This window comes from Tenebrio molitor, chromosome 2 (genome assembly GCF_963966145.1).
Source record: "Tenebrio molitor chromosome 2, icTenMoli1.1, whole genome shotgun sequence".
NCBI classification, from domain to species: Eukaryota; Metazoa; Arthropoda; class Insecta; order Coleoptera; family Tenebrionidae; genus Tenebrio; species Tenebrio molitor.
The window spans coordinates 12,339,675-12,360,904 of record NC_091047.1 but is presented as its reverse complement, the minus strand read 5'-3'; the positions used below and the strand labels follow the sequence as shown (position 1 = coordinate 12,360,904).

Here is a 21,230-nt window from a genome sequence, read left to right as displayed (position 1 = left end):
CCGACTAGGTTTTCCCACTGAAGCAGCCAATCATTCTTGTGACGACCAAGTTGTAAGGAAAACTGTTGAATATTTTTTTGTTCATAGACTACTCAAACTTTTTATAGATGTAGAACTGTATTACTAAATCTGTATACAGTGACCCTTAAAATACAATGTGATTAATAAAAAAAAACAGAAAAGGAATGGTTTTGGAAAACAAAATTTTTGAAAGCGTACGACACCTAACGTATTAAACTTCACTTGTTAATTTTGGGATTTATGTTTTTTTGTTTATCATATGATCACTTATAAATTCTGTTCATGCCTAAAAATGTAATTAACACTTGAAACGTTTCGCATTTAAAATTTGCATATCGTCGGCTTTCTTTAAAAACCGTGTAGATCTAATTAGCAAGATTTTTCAGGAGACACATAAAACTGTTTCAAATTCAATTTTTTTGGTGCTTATTCTTACACAGTTTTTAAATTCAACGACAGAGGCGACATTGCCGACATACGAGATTTTAATAGCAGTTGGAATTCACAGTTTAACTTTAAAAAACGTTAAAAACAAAAAATTCTAGAAAATAGGACTTACACGGTTTTTAAAGAAAGCCAACGATATGTAAACTAATAGTACCTAGATTATATTCTTAGGAGCAAAAATGAAGCTTTATGTGTTGAGGTTGACCAAACCAACCGAAGCACATACAGCCATTTTTGCTCGGAGTAATATCTATATACGATTTTTTTTTCTAACGCATACCTAAATTGCAGCAAAACTAGAAATTAGAAAACAATCATTTAACAATAATTAAAAAAAAAATAGATAGAGCTAAATCGTGATCCCTAATACCTATTTCCACGGTTAACATGTAGGTATACATTATTTTTCATCACATCATTACACAAATTACTCCCAACATTTACTTAATTGAATTAACAAAAAATACTTTTGTTTCTCATGATCATATTATGGCTAAAGTATTAACAGTCAATGTTGTCGGCTTACAACATTCGTCGTCATTCTTTTTTAACTGCAATCATTGAATGTTGTGGATAAGGATGTAAAAGCCAAGTTTTCTGCCGAACCCTCATTACAGTAAGAAAAGAAATTCCATACCTTGGTGGTATTCGGCTATTCCTATTATTGTTGATTTATGAAAACTCACTTTTATGCCTTAGAGCAGTGGCGTAGATAGCTTTTTGCTTTGGGGGGGGTCCACATACTTTTGTATTAGGTACAGTTGCGGACACGGAATTTTAGACGTCAAATTTATGTCAATTCAAAAAGTGTCAATGTAAGCCACGCTTTATTGTCATTATGATTGACGTTTGAAACTATTTGACATTAGAAAGTTTTTCGCATCATCATTACAAAAATCGAAAGTGAGGTTAGTTGTACCTAAAGCCAGTTTTACATTTTTATGTCAATCGAATGATAAATCGTCCAAGATTCCGTGTCCGCCATTGCACCTATAAAAATTTGGTTTATTTATTTTTTTATTTATTATAGCCTTTCCCCTTTCACCACTACGGGCCTATCAGGTACCTTGCGGTCGGCTTTTTTCTTCTCTTTTTTCCTATGTGGTGCGGCGGGGCTCCGGGGTACTTTCCCCGGCTACCCACGCCCACCCTCTCTTCTCCTTCCTCCTTTTTCTGGACGCCACAACACGAATACAAACACAAACATCCATGGGAGGCCCATCCGGCCTGGGATTCGAACCCTGCTGACCTCGCGGTGGTGTCGGAAGAGTGTCGCTCTTCCTTCCACCACCCTACCGTCAGCCCCTGAAAGACATACACACATCCATGGCCCGGCGGAGGTTTCTCCCTTGGAAAAAATCCTCCCCCTTCGGTGAGATTCGAACCCACTAGCGCCGGGACCGCGACCTCGGAGCACTGTCTCCGACAGCCATGCGGCCACCGAGCTACCTTATAAAAATTTGGTTTTTAATGTAGTTTGCTACATACAGCGTGATCAACAATGACTGAGTCTGTTGGCAATGAAACAATTGAAAAATATTGGTGTTTTTCAGTTTCGTAATTGGCACTGACCGGATGTTTTAACTTGGCACGACATTTAAAAAAAAATAGGTTATGTCAGGTATGTTTATGCAAATACAAAAATGACCCTTTGATGGTAAAAAAATTGGTTTTATAATTTTTTATTAAAATCTTATTTGCTGTGTTTAATGTTTTGTTTGTCGTATATTATTTGGCAAAGAATAACTTAAATAACACTTATCAATAGAATATGATATACCAAATATACCAAAAATGAATGACAATGAATTCCTTAAAATTCAAAGTGAGTCGTTTTTTGTGACTGTCAGTGTATATACTGAAAGAGTATTATTCAGTTGTAAAAGTATATGGATGAGCTCTGGGGGGGGTCCGGACCCCCTGGACCCCCCCCTTATCTACGCCACTGCCTTAGAGTCTTAGAGGAAAGCAACTCAGAGATAGACATTGTATGTGCCTAGTTGTGCGCTCTTCACAGAACATTTAAATAACACTTGTTTTTAGGTAGCTTCAGTTCAAAAAAATTCACAGTACCTAACAACCTATTCATTTTTCAGTTTCATTAATTTTTAGTATTTTAAAATACTAAACTAAACAATTTCAATCTTTCAATCTTTATCTAATCAACAATCAAATCAAACATTTCAAACATCTTAATTATTATACCTAGGTATAGTAAATTTTTATTGAAACAATTACATATTTTCATTAAATCTAGATAAAATCAAAGTAATACTTTTTTTACGAGAAGGAAAATTTGCCGCTCGAGCGAAGCGAGTGCGCAAATCCGCCGAGTAAAAAAAGATACTTTACTAACGAGTTGTATACAAAAATTTTTTGGCGCCCGTAAATTTAGATAACGATTTTTTCGATACTCTCAAAATTTGAAAATTTTCTACTGTGTGAACCCGTTTTCCTCACGTTTTAAATTGGCCCACTCATGCCAAAAAAATCACAATTTACATACGAACTCGTTAAAAAAACTACTAATTATGAATGAAAAATTTTATAATTGCATTAAAAAATGACACGCTACGGCACTTTTTTTAACGATAAATGCGTGCAAAAATGTACCGCTATGGCACTTTTTTTAACGCTTCTTGACCGATTCAAAAATCACATAGGTATTTTATGAACACAAACAAATGAAAAAACTTGCACTTTTTTTGACGGACGTTAAAAAAATCTGTGGTAACCTAATAAATTAACTAATCTTAACATACCTATTACAAAAAACAACATTTGTACGTATGTATGTATCACTTGTCCACTTATAACTAAAATTACTGATTACATTTTGATAGGGTCTTCATTTTAATAGTTACAGTGTTTATTTAACTTAAGTTTAATACATAAACCATGTACCACTGTGGGTCGAAGGTCGAAGTACCTAATAACGAAAAAGATGAATTTTTGTAGCAACGATTCGGAGCAACTGCGAGGCAACAAAAAAAGTGGAAAAGTGGAAAATTTGTGACAGTAAGAAAAACAAGCAACCAATGTTTGCACGTGTGAGAATTACGGCAATTATATTGATACACTTTAATAAAATATATCGTTGATCATGATCCCACTTGAGATTTTAAATATTTAGCATCCTTGACAGCGTTGTAACCTCGGTAAAATTTTCTAAATCTAAGAGACATTATCAATGATGACATCATCACAAAAATGACTCTCAAGATTTTGTTTTCTGTTTTTTCATCACTATAAGAACAAGTAAGTTTACGAAATAGAAAGGAAAAGAAAAACTGCTCAAAAACTGTACTTTTCCTGGAGATGATAACAGTGGAAACTTCTTGGTAAATGTTAGGTACCTCCTATCTAGAATGGAAAATATACTTTTAGAAGGTTTTAAACAAGCAATACTCGTGTACCAAGAGTACAAGTCACTAAAGTTGTGTTATTTGAGTATTGTTTCATGCGATTTATTTATGAGAAAAAACTGCCTAATGGATATTTACTATGCTTGTTAAAATTAGCTGGCCCAAAAATGCTTGCCTGTTAAATATACAGACAATTATTACTGCATCTATAGATTTTCTACTGTCAATGTATACATAGATTAATTGTAAAACGTTTATGTACAAGCCATTATTGATTTTTAATTTGTATAATTGCCGCCGGTACCGGGCGCATTGTATTTATTTATATATTTTCGGTTGACCAACGCTATAATGATAAATTTTAGTTGACCATTGTGCACGATGAAAATTTGCATTTGTAACGAAATTTAATTTAAATAAATTTTGTCTGACGCAAGCGTGGACCCAATTTTTCATCAAGTGGACGTTTACCGAAAATAAAACCAATTTGTAAAGAGATCTGAACATTTATTATGACAAAAAAGTCAATATACATTACATCATATACATTCTCTATTCATTATGTACAAATTTTGGTTCGTAGTTGCACATCTTATAATGTTAAAAACCTCTTTAAAATAGCCCTAGTAAGTACTTGAATTAGGTAGGTATAATACAAATTTCAAATATGGGATAAATTATATTTGAAACATCACAAATTTTTGAAGAATTTATACATTTATTACAATCAGTTTGTACATAACTATCGACAAACCTGATAAAACAAAAAGCATAATAATATAAAAAAGTAAGAAAAACTATACATTTGAGAAAAGAATCGAAAGCGAACGCAACAATAAATAGTTGGAAAATTTTGCAGATCGAACTAATGATGAGATTTCGACGAAATTAACAAGGTAAAAGGAAATTTTCTTAAATCACTCGCGCGACATTAATAACATCTAAGCAAACAATATTTCCAAATCGAGTGCCCAAATTTGCACCAAACACTAAAAAATCTAATATTTACACTGCACATGAAGTCAAAAATTTACAGTCAGGTCATATTTACATCATATGATTATTCGAGGGTCCACTCTTTATGCCAGAGGATACTGTCACAAACTGGTCGTTCCTGCTGACGTGTGGTACAAGGGGCTGTTGTAATAATCATTTCCTATCGAAGTGTGAGAATGTACTGAGTTGGGCAACGGGCTCAGCGTGTTGTAGCCATATTGCATATCCGCGTACATCTTAATGTCGGACTTACTTTCGTTAGGTAATAGCCTCGTTATGGAAAATGGATGATTCGAGGGTGTGTAACCTGTATGTTCCTGTTTCAAAGGGTGGTTCATCGAGTTGTGGTGTAGCATCGCTTGGTGGTCGCTCGAGAGACTTAGCGGGTGACACCGACTCACCATCGCCGTCAGCTCTTCGTGCGACATATTCTGCTGGTGATGTTGCTGGTGCATGTTCAGATCATTCGGGTGGAGAAGATTCATCTGTTCCACGTCCATCTTCGACGGATGAATGCTCAACATCGATCCTAACGTGTTTTCCGGGTTCTTGTCCAGATGATGCGTCTTGTTGGTGTCGTCGCCGTGCTGGAGCGGCGTTTTCTTCTCCGAACTGTTACTGTTGTCCACCGAGTGCGAAGGACTCTTGTGCGACTGCCTCATCACTTCTTTCTTCTCGTCTTTGAAGCGCTTCTGCCGTCGGAGGTAGCACCCGTTTTCGAACATGTTCCCGGAGTCGGGGTGCAGGCTCCAGAACGAGCCCTTCCCCGGCTTGTCCGGAGTCCTCGGCACCTTGACGAAACAGTCGTTGAAGGACAGCGAGTGCCGGATCGAGTTCTGCCAGCGCTGCTGGTTCTGTCGGTAGAACGGGAAGAGGTCCATGATGAATTGGTAGATTTCTGAGAGGGTGAGCATTTTCTGCGGGCTGTTTTGTATGGCCATCGTGATCAGGGAGATGTACGAGTACGGCGGTTTCGCGTGGGTGTAGCTGCGTCTGTAGGTTTTGTCGGCTCGCGCCCTCTGCAAAGCCGAATTCGGCGACGTGTCGCCGCCTCCAAGATCGCCGCGGCCCAGCGTTCCGACGGTGCCGTAGCTGTTCATGGTGCCGATGGGGGCGGCCATGCAAGCGGCGTTCATGTTCGAGATGGGGGAGCCTATGGTGGTGTAGCCCATCGACGACGACGTCATGCCGTTCCCGTTCATCGCCATGCTCCCGGGCATACCTGAGTTGAGCATGCTGGAGCCGAAGGAAGCGGCCTGGGGCGAGCAGTTCATCGACGGCATCGACACGCAGGACATGGAGTTCATCGAGTAAGTCGGAGTCATCGGCGACATGGCGTTCGACGAGGTCGCCATCGTCGTGGTCTCGGAATATAACTTCTGAGTCAACATTGTAGCATTGCACTGTTATTGCACTTGGGGTCGGACGCACTGCACTCAGTCAGTACACACAAAACCGGGATCAATCAATATGATCTTAACTCGTCATCGGAGGTTTTGTTTCATTGTTTACATCACGAGCGGATCCACAAACAAGTTAACACTTTAGGTATTCCAAACCAGCACTGATTGGAAAAACAAATACTCCTTGCTGCCTGTTTACTTAGATACTACAAGCCGATGTGAAGTACCCTGAGCTTTAGGTAGTCAAATACAGAATCGTCAGGGGAGGGTGGTCGCCATAGAAACTCATCGACCAATCGGAGCCCGCCGCTCGAGTCGCCATGACGACGGGGGGTCTAACAATCGCTCCGGTTGGTCGACTCGAGCGGCAGCACCGATGACAGCTCAGGGGAAGCCGCCAGTTACGCCCAATGTCACCGAACGCCGCGCTCGACCGATCGGGGAACTAAAATTTCGAATCGACGAACCACTGCCCGTCAACAGTCTCAATTCCTGGTATAATCACCATTTCAGTTGCTTCGGTTTCCATTTTTCACTACCGAATTTTATGCAATAAATGTTGGTAGTTTTATAAGTGTTTTATTTTGTTTGTGATTGTTGTAACGTGGATCTGCCAGGTAATCTGACATCATCAAATAGATCTGCTATGTAATTTCACTACATTTTTCCGTTTCATCAAATTCACTCTGACGCGACTTTATTAGAATTAGAAGTAGAGAAGCGAACGCCATTTTTTAAACTCAATTACTGGAAGGAATTTAACGCCATTTTCACTGAAAAACTTCCAGAATGGTAAATTTAGTAGGTACACAAATATTTACTCAATTGAGGAAATTTTATTTTTAGTATCTGCTTGTAACAGTCAATGAGATAAAGTTCACGTTTTGTAAATACGTTGATATACAGTAAAAGCACGTGATTAACGGTTTTTATTTCATTCCAAAAATTGACTGTTTGCTCACACAGGCAATTAAAAATTATATTTTTTGATGTGCGTTAAGCAACATAATTTTTCACGACTAAAACCTGAACAACATCTACATCCTTTTAAAACTGAAACAACTGTGTATGTAAGACATTACCAGCAAAGCAGTGTAAATTTGGACATTAATCTTATCTCTAGGTTATTGACAATACTCCGGAATGAATCATGTGGGTAAAGAGATCTTTCTGAGTCTCTTGACTCAAGAATTATCCAATAAATGTTTAAAATCCAATTCATCTATCTATTAACGCGTGGATATTATTTATCGTAGGTATTTGTTAATAATAAAGTAATAAATAAAGCGTTCAAAATTTTTTCGTTCAAATAAAAACATACCTAACTATCGTGCGTTCATTTAAATTTATCCTCAAAGTTGGCGTTGAAGAGTCGATTGTGAACGCACTATACGGATAATGGATCACGGATCAGCTGTTTAAATCTTACGTTTTTACACGAGTGGTGCATTCACAATCGACTTTTCAACGCCTACTTTGAGTCTACGATTTTTATAAATCGAGTGTAGGTATTTCCTAAGTAGACCATTAAATGTATGTAATTAAAACAACAAAAGTTATTACTGTTGATGATAAAATTTAAAAATAACATATTTTTTGGTTATTTGTATGTATCAGGTGTTCATTTATATTTCCGGTCAAAGTTGTCGATTGTGAACGCACTTCGGATTACCGATCACGAATCCACTGTTTAAATCTTACCGTTGACTTGTTTGTGTTTTTACACGAGTGGTGTGTTCACAATCGACTCTTCAACGCCAACTTTGACAGGAATGCCTGATATTTATTTTTACAGTCCAGTTTAGAGCGAAAATACACTGATATAATATTTAATACCAAAAGTTTTCGAAACCTTATTAGGTAGGTACTATGCCGGCCAAAAAATTTTGGCCGTCATTGTCTGTCAATTCAAAAAAAAAAAATGTAATACTATTGGGGACACGGAAAACTGGGCAGATGTGTCATTCAGTTGTCAAAATTTCTAAACCATACCTTAGCTACTCATAACCAAGCTTAAGTTAATTTGACAGTTTTTTTGAAAATATCAATCATAATGACGGTAAAGGTGCATTTACATTGACACTTTTTGAAATGACAATAACAGACTGCCCAGGATTCCATGTCCCTCATTTATTGTCATCATGATTACCGTCATGATTATGAACGTAATTTTTTGGGTGGTAAATTTCAAAACTCAAAATTATTTTGTCATTTTTACTACACAGAACGTTTACCTCAGGTTATCTATGTACGATTGCTCTAATTTTGTTTATTCAGGTCGGATTTTTGGGATATCTGAGTTTCAAACAGTTTAAATTGATTGTCAAAATTACAAGAATCGAAAGTGGGGTTACGATTCCTAAAGGTTTATTTACACTTTACTTGAATGTCAAAAAAGTGCCGGCCAAAATTTTTTGGCCGCCATAGTACTTGCTTGTATGCTTTGTTTTACTTTCTTTTCAAATTACATATTTACATAATAGATAGTTCGGTATATTTTCAAATAATTTTGTAACCCAAAATAAATAAGTTCACGACCTATGGTTTGGGTCTATTCTAAGCATACCTAAATAAAAAGGGGTAGAATGGGGTAACACAACAAGACAATTAAGACTTGACTTGTTTACCAATATTTTCATAATCTTTAACTGTCAAACCTTCAAAACAGAACGAAATAACATGTACCAATTTGCAAATGTACTAGAATTATAAAATGATTAATTCATGGTGTTTTGCAGATGGAATATTTCACAACTAAGGTGTTACTAACTGCATCTTGAGAAATTCAATGTCACACTAACATCAAAATGTCCACTTCAGATTTTTAGGGTCTACTTTATGGTTGCATTAAGTTTACTTAATAACTGTATAGATATATAAATTGACTGATAATTTGACTCTCACTCTCATAAGGTACTCCAAAATATTTTTAAAAGTCATTTGTTGCTTCAATTATGTCATGAGTTATATGATATAAATAGTGCGTATCTATACTATTCCTCGTCGAACCAGATTTAATGGCGTCATAAACATAAACCTATTGTTCGCTATTCTAGAGTCAAAGGGTTTATGGGAGCCCTATAACCTTATTTGAGGAGGAATACCTTACCTGCATGCTTAAAAAATAGGGCGCACTCGAATTCCCGTCTGACTTATTTCTTGTCATAAAGTAATGCAAGAATTCCCGTCAGGTAATTATCAACTGATATAATCCATAACTCGAGTTCCCGTCAAGGGTAAAAGAGCGCTTCAATCCCTTACTTACCTACCTCTCTAGCCGTTGCCAGGTAGGTACCATTGTTGATTACCATTACGTGGACCAAAAAAAAAATTTTTTTTAATTTTAAAAAGTTACAAATACCCTGTGATCAACAATGATATACTTAGATAAGGAGCGGCTGTGACTTTGACAGTGTCAGATTTTTCGTATCTGTGCTAAGTCAGCTAATAAACATCAAACAACTGTCACTATTAACCAAATTTTAACGCAAAAATGGTTTTTACTTCAGAACACAGAAGATTCATCATTGAATCTTACTTTCGTAACAGTGCTTTCAATAACCAAGATTTTTTTCTGACGGGAATTCGAATCTAGAATTTGTGGTGCATTTTTGCCTTGACGGGAATTCGTGTGCAGGATTAAAAGGCCTATGTCCAAGCCCAGGTATAAAATATTATGCTGACGGGAACTCGTGTGCACCGAAAAAATATACTTATAGAGAAACAAGATACACTTCATCATACGTAAAGGACTCAATAGGAGGTAAAGTGAAGGAATAATGACATACAGCCTGTCCAAGAACTGCCTCCCCATAGAAAACCGGCATATGCCGACAGCAAAAGAGACTCCAAGATGACTAAAATAAATTTTCCTGTAGCTCACATAACCGAGTTATAAAGCTTTCAGTTTCACCAATCCCAGAAGCTCGTCCTCGGGTATTACTAAAAAATCGGACAGGTTGTTAAACAGCAAAAATAATTATTGATATCGCAATAATCAGCGAAAAGTTTACTTGGAATTTGACATCAAAACCCCGGCGACGCAAAATTGTACCTTGACGGTGCTCAACTCTGATTGGTCAAGTGTTGGATGTCTTTTCTCGATTATCGCTTGAGATAGAACTTTTTTTCTTTAAAATTCAGATTATCACATTCACCCAAATACTCCCTTTTGTCTCTGGGGAAGCAGTTCTGGGACACCTGTATATTGCTTAATTCTTTTTCTTGTTTGTGTTTCTAATTTTTTTCATTCAATTCAATTCTGGCATTGCTATTTTTAATTCGAGATAAAATTAACAACAAAACAGGTTTTAATAAAATTAACACTCAAATAAAAATACAAAAATTAAGCAGTATACCTAGTCTGTCAACTGCTCGCCAAAAATCGCACAGATTTAGGTGTAAAAATGTATTCAGTTGTTATATGTACTAAAAATGCAAGAGAATCTCTCTCATTTTATTTCTTAAACGCAAAACGCTACAAACGCGAAATGTTTTCCTTGCATGTTAGTCATTATAATAAATTAACGATAGGTGACAAATTAAGTTTAATTATGTTTGTGTATCGTATGTAACCATTAGTGCAACATAAACAGGGATATATTTTAACAAGATGTTAATAGCAGCGTGTCCAGAACAATAGATAATTGAATTGCTTTCAGAATGTGGTTGAAGTAGGTGTCGTAATCTGATAATTAATAAGTGGAACAGAAAATTAGACATTTTAGACGTGTCTATAGGGTGTATTTGTGTGCATTTTATTGACATATTTAAATGGTGGCATTCTAATCCTCAGTCAGTGTGGATGTTCGCATAAAAAAGCAAATATTGTTGTTTGTCAAACACTCGCTGATTATGTACTGACTTAATAAATAATTTCACTGTCATTATGATCCATTCTATAACATAGAGATCGATCCCGCATAAAAGTTTCTCAAACAAACTCCACTATTTTTCAAGTAAAGAACTAGTTTTCTATTTTTTCACGCACGGATCGACAAGACTTTTCAATTTAAGACTAATTCATTATGCAATCCTTACATAATCTACTGATTTATTAAAATAAAAATAAACAATTCCGCCACTAGATGTGAGTTAATTGATGCAGACGGAACATGGTTTCATAACTGACCGTACGAAGGATAACAACAATCTTATTCTGTTGCGTCAAGATTTAATTAATTTTTGTTAATGAAAAGACGGTGATTTTTGATTTGGCATTTATCTTGTCGTACGGTACAATAATTGTTCCGACGTCACAATGACACTTAAAAAAGCGAGTCAATCAGAGATGTGACTTTCAGATTTCAAGGACAGTAGCTGCGTTTTGTAAAATTTCCGAATCTTGGTATAATAAGCCATGAAGCCATGATTCACATTTTATCTGTATTTAAATTTGGGTGTGGCCTTTGGAGATAAGAGTGGAATGCATGTAGTGTACTAAAGCGATGGACGGTTAAAAATCAATACAAAATCTAATTTACGAACATTATCTAAAGCAAATACGGCAATATCAGACAAAATGGCAATAATGTGTAGCTAATGCGTTTAATAAGGGACCTCACAAGAGGGCCAGCGCAGGGTTCTCGTTAAAAGCCAACTTTCATACAACGAAAAGGATCATATTCCGTTTAATGGATAAAAACACTAAAGCCCAACCTCCATGCGGCATATGCCACATAATCTCCCCGTATATGGTGCAATAATAAAATCCCGGAATCGATCGGCGACGATTATCATACTCTTATCTTTATCGCGGTTAGGTGGGTTGGTATGTGCGACATATTGCCCGGATAAAACAATTTGCCATCGACATCAAATTGGTCCGATATCTAGATGGGGCCGGGGTGAGATCTTGGATTAAAAGGGGGCGAAGGGGATGGATGGAGGCGGCGCGTGATTTTTAGCTGGATCTGCAGATTGTCCGACGGACTGCAAGCCGGAGATACCGGCTAACTAGATTTTAATAGCCAGGCCCGGGTGCATCCGCAGATGATGTATGGGGTGGCTCATGAATATGCGGACCGACACGGATTTCTTTTTATACTCAATTTACTAGCTTTTCGTTTCCGCACAAAGAAATCTTTATTTATGAGACGCGACAATTTCCACTACTCATATTCATCTTTGATTACGTCTCGCACCAGGTGAAGATAAATAATGCACTCAAAATATTTGTCGACAGGAGGATGGTGATAAAATTAGACGAGTATACTTGTGCCGTAATTTGGTCACATGGTAAAGTTATTAATGGAATGTGATACCTACCTACTACAGACACTTAAATTCGTCATGCTGACAATCGTTTTGATACTGCTCCTGACCTTTGCTGAATTTGGACGAGACTCTTAAGATTGAATCATCTTAGCTCGGGGCTCATATTTGTCTCTCAAATTTATTTACAAGTTTATTTATAAACTAGTCGATATTAACTGAAATCGAAATAGGTAGCAAATGTAGTTTCCTTCTATCTCTCGAGAATCGCAGATCATCTTGTCAAGTGTCTTCAACTTTTAGATGCTTTTATATATTTCTGTAATTTTTTCTGTGTTGCTACAATTAGGTAATATGTGTTTCGTCAGTAATAAATAAAACTTCAATCACCTATCGATTTTCTTATTTTCTCAATAGTTCAATAAGTTGTAGTAACCGTACAAAAATTTCAACATTCTACGTAAAATTGATTAAAAAATATGACATGTGGCAAGATAAGTACACTTTACTTTAATTCATAATGATCTCTTATTGTTAGGGAATGATAATGGCTATATACGAGGCAATTACATACGTAATTCAAGTCAAATGGTCCGAATTATTTATTATTAAAACCACTCTAGTTATTTGTAAGGTAATTATTATAATCCAAAAACCATACATTTTCTTTTATTATTTCTACTTTAGGAGAAGTTACTACTGTTATCAGTTGTCACTGACTTAACTGAAGTATAAAATCTCAAAAGTGTAAACAACTTAAGGCCAATTAAGTAATTTTCTAATTTTTAACCTTTCTGAGTAATTACCCACTGTTCATTGTTGACGTCATTTTGGTACTAATACCCTGCGATCAACAAATAATGCCACTTGTGGCATTATTTGAAGTTTTTACCTGAACTAAGTATATTAAAAAAAAAATGTTTGCACTCAAGAGGACAAAGTATTTATGAATCATCACGAAATTCTATTTTCAAAATAGGAACGAAGAAAGTGATGACATCACCACTTTAAATACTGGAAAATGTCTTTAAAGTTACAAATGTCTCAAATATGCATGTAATATGCACGCACCAAAAATACCTAAATATGCAGTAAAATGTGTAAATGCGGTAAAATGTGCAATATGTAAGTAATTTATTAGAAATTTCTTTTAACAAGTCTGGCTAGCAATAGTTATTTATACAGGAATACAGGGTTATTATAAATGTTTCTAACATCGTAGGTGGCTCTGCGCCATGCTTTAGGTGCGCCGCTACGCCAACTAGTTATGAAAGTCATCCTTTTTTTCATGAATTTGCAGTTTGATAACGAGGGCGTAGCCCGAGTTAATAACGCAAATGAGTGAAAAAAAGAGACTTTCATAACGTGTACGATTTTTCGTTTAAAAAAGTACTATATTCATTACGATATGCAAAAATAGTTATTTAAGATATAAGTGTAAAAAGTTAGCCTTTATTGCACAAACGGGTTTAAAATACGAGCGAGTGTTTAAAGGATGTGAGTGCAATAAAGGAACTTTTTACACGTATGTCTTACAACATCTTATCTACGATCATAACGTTTTACTTCTAGTAATTATTTTATTTGAGATTTTTTAAATTGTGACATTTCCAACAAATTGTATTATTTTATTCTGACAGTTCTGTGCAATAAAATTTTTGTTACACAGTTCACTCAGTTCACTAAACGCCAACTTTGACAACGATTTTCAATGTACAAAGTGCCTACTTTTTACACGATAAATAGAAAAATACATTTTTTTAAATGACAATACATAGCTGTTTAAATCTAACCTCACTTTTTGTGTTTTTAATCTGCAGTCTGAAAAATCAGTGTTTTTAAGACGACTGGTTCATTCACAATCGACTCTTCAACGCCAACTATGACGCCAAATTAAAAAAAAAAACACCCTCAAAATCAACGAGTTTTCCTCCGTTCAGGCAATCGTCGTTCGATTATTTATGTAGATATTTTAGAATTTGCATTTGGACATTGTACCAGGCAGTGCAATGTCTGCGTATGGGATCTATCAATAATAACAAACAATCTGTAAACGTCAACTATAACATTATGGATAAAATTTCAATGTACTGTAAACAAGTAAATAAGAAACATTCCCAGAAGTTGATACATATCCCAGCGTCAACTATTTTAGCCGAAGCTGCAAATGAAAAAATAATGATGCCGTCCAACTTGTTTTCTTACTTCCCATAATAACCACCATTTTAAAGTTTGCTGGTTCCTTTTCTTAAGATTGATGATTGTGACTATTTGTTGTCAAGAAAAATAAAAATTAGCATGACATCAACAGATGAAATCTAAAATAAAATAAATCCAATCACAAGTAAACTTTATTTGTATTGTTGATTAATTTAAACAGAAATAATCGTTAAGTAATCTCAAAACTAATACAGATAAGGTGGCGAAAGTTCAAAGGGGAACGCACTTTTGCCCTTGGCGAATATCTAGGTAGGTATCCCAAAAAAACGTATAAGAGACAATTTTAGAAGTAAAAAGTATTTTGCGGCAAACCAATGCATTGAAAGGCTGCGTTTTGCTTTCGGTAGCTTTCGTTCATGTTAATCATAACGTGAAAGAACACCAACTCTGCTGTTACTGAAGAAAACAAAGACCAAGTCTCCCACAGAACTTTAAGGAACAATCTGGATATACAAATCCAACTCAATTGAAGCATTCTTGAAGAGAAAAGAGAGATGATTGATTATTTTATTTAAATCAATGCACAATTAACACACAATGGTGCACAATAAGATGCCTCTCAGAAATGTTTAAAATTTATAATTTACGACAGAGCAAAATAATTTTGCACGACAATGTTTTATTCAATTGTACTAGGCAACAGACAAAGCACATTTGGAGACATCAAAAACAAAATTATTAGGAAGATCACCCTATCGTGCTGACCTTTGGTACTTGGTGATTTCTTTTTATTCGCCACTTTAAAAGGTAAGATCCATAGTTCATGCTCGTTGAGTTCCGATTTGGTTCCATAGACTACGCAAACAAATCGGTGAATTCTTACTTCAAAAAAACAAAAATAGTTTTTGAATCTACAACAAAAGACTAAGAAAATTCAACCTACCCGTTTAAGGACTATTCTACATTTCATATTACGATGCTGAAGTGTTTATTTACATTTCTTCTTCAAACTTCTTCATCTTCTACGTTTTCTCCTGTTACATTATGTCCTAATGGCAAATAGTGAATCAAAAACAGCCCATTAGCATTAGATGCGCAATTCTTGTGTTTTAACTCCGAGCTTTTGACTTAAAATAAACCAGAAGCCAAGGTTTATGTAACAAATTTTTCCAGAAATCCACAAATCCTTTCTTGTTGTTGTGCGTTTTTTTTTTGTGTCATCAAAAGTAGACTACAAATCTTTCATGGTGATGCATGTCTTAGGTCAAAAATTATTTTCTATCACAACAGTTCGAGAATGTCCGACGCCAATGTTAGTCAGCGACTAAAAGGTTTAAAGCTTTAACCAATAAATCTGATGAGTTCGTTAGCTCACTATGTCAATTAATTAAAAAAATATTCATCTCAAAGAAATGTAAAATAAAATTTTTCATTTGTGCCTATATGTGTAGAATTTTTATAAAAAATGTACAAATAAAGTATTGGGTGTGGATGTATTTATTAAACCACTTATTCGAACGTTTTACTTTAAAGCTTGATTGATCCAATAACAATATCAATTATGCGTATAAATATTAGAAATTTAGAGCAATGTTGATTAACACCAATTCAAATATAGACATTACAATCAATTGCATATACTCGTATAAAGAGAATGGTAAAATTTATTAATAATACTTAATAGTTATACTCATGGCATTATAATTAAATTGAAACCATGCACCTATGAAATTATCTCTAGGTAAAAAAAAATATATCTAGTTCGAAATGAAATACCTACATTACTCAAAAAATAAAACTTTTTTGGAGTTGGATATTTTTTTTATATTTTAAGAGATTTGGATCAAACTTGGAATATGTAAGGAACCACAAATTAAAAACAAGAAAACAGTGGAACCACCTAACTAACTTTTATGTATGTACTAACATGTGCTAAAATAAAGAGGTTGAAATCAATTCAAATTTAAAAAAAGTCTGACAACTTGGATAATTTGCATCAATTCTAATGTTAATATCTAGTGTGGTCTCTTCTTGCCTACACAAGTGCTGCGCAGCGTCGTGGCAGGCTACGAAGCCTTCGCAAAGCATCTTGGGGAAAATTCTTCAATTAAAGCCTATTCCAACTGTTCAGTTGTAATTGGAGGATTTGGACGTCGTCGAACACGTTTCCCTAATTGATCCCAAACATGTTCGATTGGATTCTGTCTGCGCTGCATGCCGGCCAATCATTTTGCGGATATTGTGATCATCAAGATAATCAGTGACGATGTGAGCAATGTGCAGCCTGGCATTATCTTGCATTAAAATAAAATTTTGAGCAACAACATTTGCTCTTCGGATCACTTAAGGTTCTAGGATCTCGTCCATGTACCTTCGAGTCCACCATTGTCCACCATTGCGAATAACAATAAGGTCCTTGCGGGCGTTTATTGTCTGTCATTCCACCCCACACCATTATGGATCCACCACCAAAAGGGACGATTTCATGTACTGTATTTGGCATGAAACGTTCTCCAGCCCTCCTGCAGAGTCCAGACTCTTACATCTTCATCATTACCTGACAGAACAAAGTTGGACTCATCGCTAAACATAACGAAGTTGCCAGTGTTCTCTTCCAAATTCAAATCTTCTTTGACGATGTTCTCTGGTCACTTTAGGCTCTTTTGCAGAATGTCTTGCTCTTAACCCAGCTTCTCTTAGCCTATTGCGGACGGTTTGGTCGCTAATTCTTGTTCCAAGAGGAACAAGAGACTCACTAGATCCTCTTGCAGGTCCCGCGCAGTATGTTTGCGATTTCGAAGGGCTTGCAGTCGCAGAAAACGCTCATCGTCATCACCTACAGTGGTTTTTCTCTTCCGAATTGTACCTGCTCGCCTTGTTACGGTACCTGTTTCTCGGTATCGTTTCCAAAGCTTCCACACAGTTCCCCAAGCTGTTGGGCAACATAACGTTGTGAATATTCTTTTTCAGGTAACGTTACAGCTCTACTAATTTCTATCGACGTTAATTGCTGAGCCATTGATTCTTGTAAATGTTAGTGAACTGTCAGGCTGATCTAAGATTGTTTAAGACTAAAATGGCCCAAAGTCTGCTTAAGTGATTTCATTTTAGTTTTTGTATTGTTGGAATATTTGAGGCTCTAAGTTGCTTACAACAAGAAGCATTCGAGTACAGTTTTGTAATTACTTGAATCAACGACGGTTCAATGTTCCAAGTTTGATCCAAATCTCTTAAGATAAAGATATAAAAAAATATGGAAGTTCAAAAAGCGACTACTTTTACTTTTTGAGTAGTGTAATATTCCCACCATTGTTTCTCATAATAAAAAAAATAATCGAGTAAGCTCAAGCTTAAATGTGCTGCTGTCAAAAAAACGTATCTAACTCCTCAAACTTTTAATAGAGAAACTTGACGGTTGTTAAATATTTAAACTAGTGCTGCCAACCGAACCATGATAGTCACGGCTTACTCGATTTATTTCTTTTTCGATCGCACGTTACAACAAATAAATTGGTGTTCGGTTATAAAAATGATTACGTTAGTAGCCCAGTTTACGACATTTACGACACTTTATTAAAACCTAATTGGATTAGTTCTTCGGTTGGAAGGTTAAAAAATATTTGAGGTGCAATTATAAGTAATTTATACTATCTTTGTTGTCCCGACCGCAAAACAAACAAAGTAATAAACCCGATACAAACAAATAGAACAACAATATTACTCTTAATTTAAACAAATGTTATAAAACCATGATGATGGAAACAAACAAGAACGAGTGGAGAAGCTCCCGTATTTCGACATTTGTCAGGTGTGGTATTCACTTCACGTTCATTAAAAAACATGTTATTCTTTATCAATTCACACATTCAGCCTGCATCATCTCAGTCAACAAAGAGTGCTACTGTTCGACCATTATAAAAAACCACTCAACGTCTTTCCCACTATACGTGTCGATAAAAAATCATTTTACAGTTCGAAATTATTAGAGAATGTGTGGGTTTGAAAACTTTATAACCCACCACGTGTAACATATTGAAAATCGTGATAGCGTCCGAATAAAATTTTTAAATCGCGTCTCGACAGCATCCCACAAGTAGGCAGATTTAAATGTCACGGTAATACGAATCTCTGATAATTTGTGAGGAATGAATCTGAAAACGTTTCATCGTGTTCGGTTCCATCAGAAATAAAGTAGCACTTGAACATATTCAGTCGAGACAATCGCCGCACTGAAGACTCTTCAGCACTCCTTTTATGGACCACACACATACAAAAGCTTTCAACATCTTCTGATGGTACGGAATAGAAGATTTTATGTCATCATCGCCGTCACTCCGTTTTAGCACGTTGTCAAAAGTTAAAACTCTCGAATTTCAACGATTCTCCCATAAATTATTTATTAATAATTGAAAACTCTTCTGTAGATGGTCCGATAGTTTGATTAAAAGGGTGCACGGAAGGGTGGACTGTGTTTGCGTACGTGCCTGCCCCCCGGAGCCGCACCTAAAGTCCTATCATAACACCACGATGTAAAGAGCACACTCAGAAATAATAATCACATTCAATAATAACCTCGAAAACGCCAGGTATGTGTGTCAAAACAAGGACACCACAAAAACAACAGGTAGATGACCTGTCCTTGGGCGCAGAGCCATGAAATTTTATTCCATACTGTGAAAACGCAACCCTTCCATGACCAACCCCTCTCAATTGTTAAAAATTGTCCAGACAATAATTTTTGGTTTTAGTACAATGCACTTTCGTGCCTTAATAAAAAATATGGAGCAAAATGGTGCCTTCTGTTTTTGTTGTAAGTGTAACAGTAAAATTAACAGTTGGGTGATTTAATTAAACCCGAAAAAACATTAGGTACTATCGAATTTGTGTTATTGTTCGATGATGGAGATGGTCTTGTTGCTGTAAGTATTACCAATCCGTCTTGGGGCTCCCATGTTTGTACAAGCTTAGTCACTGTTCAGCACGTGGGGGCCTCATCCCCTAGCAAAGCCTGGCTGAAATATCACCCAATTACCGACTCATCGCGACGATCGTTGACAGCTCGTCTGATATCGACTGATAACTCAGTTTGATTCTGTTAAGTCATTGACCAATTATTTTATTATTCTTTGACGTGCACCTGGTTTACGGTTTTATTATATCCACGGTTGACAGGCTAGGGCGCTAACGCCAAATCTAAGTGAACGACTTGTCGCATCATTTTTTATTCAAGATTAATTTCATTTTTATTACGTATTATTCATTGTCACGCGGTGTAAGTCGAGTTATAATTAAAATTCTAATTTGCACACAAATTGAAAATTGTCTACTCATTCATGACACAGTTTATGGAACAAAAAAATTTGTATGTACATTTTATTTAAAAAAAAAGGTTCTCATTTCATTCCCGAAATGGTTTATAAAATTTTCATCGGCATTAAAAAAAACATAAATATGCTATCTATTAAGAGTGAGATTTACTTTAGAAAAAATTCTATCTTCATCAATCATCACCGAGCAGAACAGAGACATTAAATAAGTATTTCAATTTTTTTGTTGCAGTTTTGTTTAATAATATGTGCTTCTAATATTATAAAATAAATAAAAATAAAAAATACACTTCTAAATTAATTTCCAAAACTATTTCCTTCAAAAATTTAATCTAGACTGTTGGATGGAAAATACATATTACAGAAGAATTTCTTAAAAAATAAAGCAATTTCATATTCACATTTTTTTTTTCAGGAAATACTCTAGCAAAATATCCCTCGTGCATGTGAACTAATCATCAACTTGATTCGGGGTATTACTAGGGCATATTTTTCATGTAACTATGATTTGGCATCAAAAAATATCTATTACAAGATATCTATTAATTACTCTCAGGCCCGGTTTATTCACCTTCAAGTAACTTTATTTGAACGCTAATTACAATGGATGTACCAATTTACTTGAAGGTGAATAAACCGGGCCTCAATAATAAAGCAACAAGTTTTTACATTTTTTAACCGAAACATATTTTTATTTTTTAATATCAGCTTTCAGATTAAAAAAAAACATAGAAACATTTTGAATTTAACATCTACCTACTACGTGAACATAAAAATCAAATCTTTTTTATGGTTAATTAATAATTAGATAGTTGCAGACATCTAAAAATGATGCAACGGTGCGTCATTTTTGATTACTGTTATTATTTAGCGATAGCAGCTGCGATTTAGGATATATAATATCAAATTTTCCCTTGTTTTCAACTAAATTTTCGAGTACCTACAGTCAGGACATAGGTACGTGAGAATTAAAAAATTAACCAACATTTATTTATCACAAATTGAACCTAAAAGTCAAATTTTATTTCAAAATAATTTTATCAGTAATTTATATAGGTAAGTAGGTACACTTGATACACTGAGACTTCATTTATGCTTTGCTTATTGTTGCACTTAAGTTTGATTCTAATTATGTTGCCTTACGTCATGTCATCAACGTAGACACATCTACAGTAAGACTAGTAAGAGTCAAAAGTACAGAATAATGGAAATATTTTATTAACCGTTGAGCTTTTCTAAAAAAAAAAAACTCAAGCAAATCAATGTTACTTTATTAACATTTTTAAATCATTTTCATT

The 21,230-nt window shown here is 35.3% G+C and overlaps 1 protein-coding gene and 1 long non-coding RNA gene across 2 annotated transcripts in view; both read right to left on the bottom strand.

Moving 5' to 3' along the window:
* LOC138122770 (uncharacterized) overlaps nucleotides 1–21,230 on the bottom strand; it is a 186,709-nt gene that overhangs the window by 74,272 nt on the left and 91,207 nt on the right. The gene's annotated exons all lie outside the window — the stretch shown is intronic.
* fkh (fork head) lies at nucleotides 1,637–7,219 on the bottom strand. The gene has a single exon (XM_069037696.1). It carries the CDS (start codon nucleotides 6,218–6,220, stop codon nucleotides 4,931–4,933), a length of 1,290 nt encoding a protein of 429 aa, XP_068893797.1. The 5' UTR covers nucleotides 6,221–7,219; the 3' UTR covers nucleotides 1,637–4,930.